We start from the raw sequence: 7,500 nt of genomic DNA on the forward strand, positions 1-7,500 counted from the left end.
ATACATACCTCTTAATACACATATATTGCAAATCTATCATAAACAACCAAAAGAGCATTCCTATTTCAAAATTCTAATCTTCATTCCACTAAGGGTTAGTCCTTACCCATGCATCAAACATATCACTATCTTGTAAATACCTTTTTCAGAGAAACCAAAATTCTTGACTTATCTGTATTTCTTACAAAACTACATATACTCAGGTTATGTATGTCATTTCATAACACTCAAGGCTATACTAGCAGGTATTGAAAAATAACACAAGCAAGTACCTATATTATTTATATTAGTAGTATGCATCCAAACAAAATACAGGGACACTTTACAGAATAATTAGCTGAAATTCAAAAAAGAAAAAAAAGGAATACAAGCCATATGAAAAATAATTCTCATTTTGAGAATAGAAATGGACTGAAGGCATATATCTTTAAATAAACTGGGATCATGCTTTTATACATATTTATATATATATATATATATATATATATATATATATATATATATATATATATATATATATATATATATATATATATAATATATATATATATATATATTATATATATATATATATATATATATATATATATATATATATATATATATATATATATATATATATATATGTATATTATATATATATATATATATATATATATATATATATAATATATATATATATATATATATATTATATATATATATATTGTATATATATATATGTATATGTATATGTATATATATATATATATATATATAATATATATATATATATATATATATATATATATATTATATATATTTATATACACACACATATGAATATATAAATATATAAATATGTAAATATATAAATATGTAAATATATAAATATGTAAATATATAAATATATATATATATAAATATATAAATACATAAATATATGAATATATATATATATATATATATATATATATATATATATATATATATATATATATATATATATGTATAATTATAAATATATATACATATATATACATATATATACATATATATACATATATATACATATATATACATATATATACATATATATATATATATATATATATATATATATATATATATATATATATATATATATATATATATATGAAATCCAAGCCACAGATGTAGGTATTAGTACTACAACAGAACGTACATACATTATATCCAAATTCATTCTACATGGACAAAACACAAGAAGAGAAGGGAAAGTCAGTATCTCTCATTCAGTATGTTAGGGTCAAGAGTCAAGAGAAAAAAGTAGTATGTTTCTGATTAAGTTGACAACGGAAGTTAATAATGAAGTTACTGCATAAGTTTTCAATCCATGAGCAAAGGATAGAAAAAATATACACAAGCATATATATTCAAAAGTAGATGCAAATAAAAAAAAAAAATAAATAAATAAAAATCAACATGAAACATACTACTAATTCCAGGCACTATAAAAAACTATGGATTAAAGAGCATTACTTTCAAGCGATGCAATGTTAAGTCACGTCAGCAGAAATGTTAATATTTTCATCTATTTTTTTCCTTTCTTTTACCTCTCTGGAATGAAATGATGGTCTCCGATAGCTCCTCGATCATGTGCACCCTTCTTCCTTTTATCCCCATAACTGTGCCATGAGACAGAGGGAGGAGGAGGTCAAAAACAGGTCACCAAAAACGGAGAAGTGGGGTGGGGGATTGGGGATGGGGGACGGGGTTGGAGGTTTTCGGGGGAGTTGAGACAAAGAAGGTTAGATAGAGGGATCAATTTTTTTTTTTTTTTTTTTTTTTTTTTTTTTGGTAGAGGGAGGGGAAGGGGTAAAGGTTAAGAGCAAATTGCTGGTGGAGAGAATTTGTGCCTTAAGAAAGAGATTGAGAACAAATGAATGCTGATTTTAGAAACAGTTTGAATTCTTGTCACTGGTTTTGAATCAAAGCCAACTTTAAAGTCACCATGAAGAGAAAAGAAGAAGAATTCATTGTCAGAATAAAAATGTCTTCTAAATAACCTCTTCTTAACTGAGACAGTCTCCATAATGATGAAATAAATATGTCAAAAAAGTTAATAAAGAAATACTACTTAAAGAAATTATTTTTCTCTTTAGTCACATCTTACAAGAACTTTTGTGAGCTGTCTCCATCTCTAGAATTATATTCTACAATAAACTATAAGTGGAACTTAAACTAAAATTGTCATGTACCATGTCTCATTGTACTAGGTCATGTCATTCTTAAAGGCTGTATATGGAGCCTGTCTTCAACATATTCAAGAAATAAAAAAAGAAATATGAAATCAAAGAATTTATCAAAAAATCAAATAGATAAATGATGATAAATAAACCAAAGAAGAAGAACCCCAAAGAACAACTTTTTTCTTACCTTTCCCCGAGTCCGCATTACGAATCACGACCTCATCCTTGCAGTAGTTCTTGCCGGGGATCCTGGTGGGCTTGGCAAACTTCCCCGAGTTCCTGATGATCTCTCCCGGCCCCAGAAGTGTCGGTGTGGGTGGGTGCTGTGCTGGAATCTGCTGTTGCTGTTGCTGTTGGTTGTAGAGTGACTGCTGGTATGGCTGCAGTCCGGGGATCATCATCTGTGAGGTGCTGGTGGGTGTCATGATGGTGCTCGGGGTAGTCTGGCCTGAGAGGTCGCCCTGTTGGTCCTCCAGGGCAGCTTCTTCGGCCTGGAAGTACGAGGCAAGTTATGGTTTAATATCAATGTGAGGAAGATGTTTAATTCTTCTATCAGTTTTCTTCTTTGTCAGCATTAGCAAAACTTTAGTATTTAACACCATTGGGTTAACAAGAATGTCTAGCATTTTTCCCTATCATTTGGTTGACAGCACTATATGAATCTAAGAATCCATAATACATAAAAGTCTATAGATGATGTAGAGCAAAATATTACCAATAGCAATCAACTAACCTCTCTCACAAAAAAAATCAAAGAAAAAGAAAGAAAAAAAAAAAGAAGATCAGCCAACATACCCTTCCAGAAAAAAATAAATACATATTAAAACACATCTACTAAATAAAAAATTAAATTGATAAAGATCACGATTGTGTCGCAAAACACCCACCTCAATCTGTACCAGTTTCTGCTTGTAATAATTGATGAGATTCTCATTGGGCTGCCAGTGCATGGCCCTCAGCTCAATCACCTCCAGGAGACGGTATCTTGCGGCAAGATTCAGCCGGTCATCCCTGCACCCGTTCCGTAGGGAGATGTAGCACTTGTCGAGCTGGTCTGTGTGGAGGTTTGGGGTCTTTAGTTATCTTTGGGAAAGGTGGGCAATGGTTTGGGGTAGACTGCACTATCTTGCAAGACTGGCGTGGGGTGTTGTTGCAATGGCAGTGGTGATGAGTGATGATGGGGATGGGGATGGGGATGGGGATGGGGATGGGATGGGGATGATGATGATGATGATGATGATGATGATGATGATGATGGTGATGGTGATGATGATGGTGATGATAATGATGATAATGGTGATGGTGATGATGATGATAATGATAATGATGATGATAATGATGATGATGATAATGACAAAGATGACAATGATGATAATGATAATGATGATAATGATGATGATGATGATGATGATGATGATGATGATGATGATAATGATAATGACAATGATGATGGCGATGACGATGACGATGACGATGATGATGATGACGATGATGATGACGATGACGATGGTGATAATGACAACTAAGTCCACGGTTACAGTGAAGACAATAATGACGATGACAACAACCCCTCTCCCTTTAAAAACCCATAAGCTAACCTCACCTTTATACACGTTTTCGAGCTGCGGCCCAAACATCTTGAGGTTCTCACACAAGGCAGCGATGGTGGGGTAGACACTGCGGTCGTAGGTGCCCGAGTTCAGGTACTGGGCGACCAAGTCCATGTCTGAGAGGACGTTTTCCACTGCAAGTTTGAAAGGGCTGTTAGTGAATGTTGAGCTGGCTTTTCTTTCTTTCTTTCTTTATCTTTATCTCTCTCTTTATATCTTTCTTTCTTTCCTTCCTTCTTTCTTTCTTTCTTTCTTTCTTTCTTTCTTTCTTTCTTTCTTTCTTTCTTTCTTTCTTTCTTTCTTTCTTTCTTTCTCTCTCTCTCTCTCTCTCTCTCTCTCTCTCTCTCTCTCTTTCACACACACGCTCACGCACATTCACACAAATGTACATACACGCACACACGCACACGCACACGCACACGCACACGCACACGCGCACGCACGCACACACACACACACACACACACACACACACACACACACACACACACACACACACACACACGCACACGCACACGCACACTCAATCACTTACTTATTCATTAAGTATCTTATAAATTTATTCACTCACTCATTCACACATTCATTTATGTATTCATTCATTCACTCGCTCTCTCGCTCACTCACCTTTTGAGATATAAGTAACCTCTAGTCTTAATAAACTTGACAAAGTAAAAAAAGTCTCTCACTCACTCACTAACTCACCCACTCACTCACTAACTCACTCACTCACTCGCTCACACACTCGCTCACTCACTCACTCGCTCACACACTCCCACACTCTACTCTGTAACATAAAACACACATCTAACCCACTAGACTCCAACATAAAAGACACACATAACTCACTATTCTGTAACATAAAAACGACACATATAACCTCATAGACTAACATAAAAGACACATGGAACTCACTAGACTGGTCTCCCAAAGTACAGATCTTGAGAGGGCGTGGCTTCTCCACCTTCCCCTTCCGGTTCTTCAAAGGCATGCTCATCTGCGAAAGAAAAAAAAGGTATATTATCTTTATTTGATCTGAATACTGAAGGGTGTGTTCGGATGTGTGTCTGTCTACTGGGGGATTGTGAGCGAACAATCTGTCTGTTAGTCTGCTAGTCTGTCTGTCTCTGTCTTAGTTTTTGTCTGTCTCTGTCTTAGTTCCTGTCTCTGTCCATGACTCTGTCTCAGTTTCTGTCTCTATCTCTGTGTCTGTCTCTGTCTTAGTTCCTGTCTCTGTCCATGTCTCTGTCTCAGTTTCTGTCTCTATCTCTGTGTCTCTCTCTCTCTCTGTCTTAGTTTATGTCTCTGTCTCTGTCTTAGTTTATGTCTCTGTCTCTGTCTTAGTTTCTGTCTTAGTTTCTGCCTCTGTCTCTGTCTGTCTCTGTCTCTGTCTCAGTTTCTGTCTCTATCTGTGTCTGTCTCTGTCTTAGTTTCTGTCTCTGTCTTTGCCTCTGTCTTAGTTTCTGTCTCTGTCTGTGTCTCTGTCTGTGTCTCTGTCTGTGTATCAGTTTCAGTTTCTGTCTCAATCTCTGTGTCTCTGTCTGTGTCTCTGTCTGTGTATCAGTTTCAGTTTCTGTCTCAATCTCTGTCTCTCTTTGTTTCTGTCTTTGTCTCTGTCTAACTCTCTCAGGTAATTCAGTGGAATACTCCCTTACAACGACACAAAACAAACTCAGTCTCAGCCTTTGTCTCTGTCTCTGTCTCAGCCTTTTTTGTCTCAGTCTCAGTCTTAGTCTTAGTCTTAGTCTTAGTCTTAGTCTTAGTCTTAGTCTTAGTCTTAGTCTTAGTCTTAGTCTTAGTCTTAGTCTTAGTCTTAGTCTTAGTCTCAGCCTCAGTCTCAGTGTCTGACTCTGTCTCTGTCTCTCCCTGTCCCTATCTCTCTTTGTTTCTGTCTCACTCTGTCTCCGGTAATTCATTGGAATACTCTCTTACAACGTCACATCCCAAAATATCAGACATCAAGACAACATTCCAGAAAATATACTTTGATAAGAGAAAAAAAAAATCGAACCCAGCAGACAAGAAAACAAAAATGAGCAAATTTCTCCCCCAAGATGACTCACTTCTGGGTCGCCCAGTAAGAAGCGACGCCTTCGGATCTTTTGACTCCACTTTGGCTTCGGCTTAATAAGTAGGTTTGAGATGGTTGGCGCACGTGCATACTTATCGTATATAAGTTTATCAGGTGTTCTAGGTTATTATCATAATGACTGATAATGACAGCTTCCCGAATGCTTACCGTTCACGGATTATGGCCAATGTGATATTGAGCTTAGGCACTCTTCTCTTACTTCACAGAAAAAACGATTCACAGTGTGACAGACATTTCTTACGGATGAACAAATGCATTCCTCATCTCCATGAATATGCTGAAATTCTACGAGTCAATCTTGTGCTAGCAATCACAGAACGAATGGCGGCATGACATGCAAGTCAAACCAGACTTTCGGACAAGTTCACCGCATGCATGGCGACATCATGACATCATGAGCAGAAGTTTATCTCCATAGACAAGAAATGTTTAGCTAAGTCAGCGTGTAAATACGACCCAGATTGTGTATATTTCAGCTACCACCTTATCAGGAGAGGAGAAACATCAGGCGAGAAAATAGACAAGAATACGATACGGCTATTATCAAACATACACATGATACTCTTTATTTATACATCCAAAAAGTTATCAACAGAATCAACATGGACCGAAAAATCCTATATCTAAATTACGAAACCGAAACTGGTATGTCGACATCTCTTTCATTGTCCTTGGCAAGAAAATTAAATCAAAATACAAGAGTAAAAAAAAAAAAAAACTTGTTAGTTTTTCAGTAACTTTAGAATTTTTTATGTACAAATAGTTAGACTATATCATATATAGTGAATAGCCTATTTATACCATAAACAACTAGTCAAACTATCTTCCTTCCTATTCACCAAGTAGCCAAACTATCCCGTTTCCCAGCAGTTAAAGAGGACAAACAATTTGTTCGCTAGTAAGTCGAGGCCAAATCGCGGGGAATAAAAGGAAGAGGTTCGGCCAGGCTTGACGTCGTGAACGGCTTCCCCGCCCGACCATCTGGTAGACTCTAGATTCAAGTCCCAAAAAGAGGCATTTTCTAATTTTCTTACATGGCGCCTCTCCTCTTTTCTGGGTGTGAACGGTCTTGTTGATATTTGAGGTGGAGGAAGAGGAAATTGGGTAGTGATGGTGAGGGAGAGATGGTGGACGAGGAGGAGGAAGAGAAAAAGGAGAAGATGGAGAAGAGAAGGAGAAAAAGAAGGTAGAGGAGGAAGAAGAGGAAAATGAGAAACTCGATAGAGTGGAAGACTTAGAGATGCTATAAGATGATTCATTATTGTTTCCATGTCCGGTAATATCACGAGTTATTAGGCAAAAAGTAAGAACCACTAGAGAGCCGCAGAAGATACTCTCGCCTGTCGACCAATAATGAAGGATAGAAGCACCAAGACGAGAGACAAAGAAACCATAAGACGAAACCCCAACAAAGGGAGAAACGCCCAAGCCAAGTCGACAAAACTCATGGCGGAGAAAAAAAAACGACTTAAGTCTTACGAACTGTAAGCAGGGAATAACGTCTCGCGTCTTAGAAGACTTATCAAACGAGAAACCCATTACGTCTTACGTTTTAATACGAGAAAGAAACGTCTTGCACTTTATGCGT

The 7,500-nt window shown here is 36.2% G+C and overlaps 1 protein-coding gene across 8 annotated transcripts in view; it reads right to left on the reverse strand.

Moving 5' to 3' along the window:
• mxt (Eukaryotic translation initiation factor mextil) overlaps window positions 1-7,500 on the reverse strand; it is a 54,481-nt gene that overhangs the window by 14,982 nt on the left and 31,999 nt on the right. For 7 of the 8 annotated variants that reach the window (XM_043027190.2, XM_043027187.2, XM_086546906.1 and 4 more), the window contains exons 2-6: window positions 4,736-4,817; window positions 3,814-3,954; window positions 3,098-3,264; window positions 2,398-2,701; window positions 1,575-1,646 (exon numbers count right to left, since the gene is read on the reverse strand). In XM_043027190.2, the coding sequence (XP_042883124.2) occupies window positions 1,575-1,646; window positions 2,398-2,701; window positions 3,098-3,264; window positions 3,814-3,954; window positions 4,736-4,817 (766 nt within the window). The remainder of the gene's footprint in view (window positions 1-1,574; window positions 1,647-2,397; window positions 2,702-3,097; window positions 3,265-3,813; window positions 3,955-4,735; window positions 4,818-7,500) is intronic. The other variant, XM_086546898.1, reaches the window with a different exon arrangement.

Source organism: Penaeus japonicus, unplaced genomic scaffold, assembly GCF_977035675.1.
Source record: "Penaeus japonicus unplaced genomic scaffold, GWHDUDI00000001_assembly GWHDUDI00000002, whole genome shotgun sequence".
Taxonomy (NCBI): Eukaryota; Metazoa; Arthropoda; class Malacostraca; order Decapoda; family Penaeidae; genus Penaeus; species Penaeus japonicus.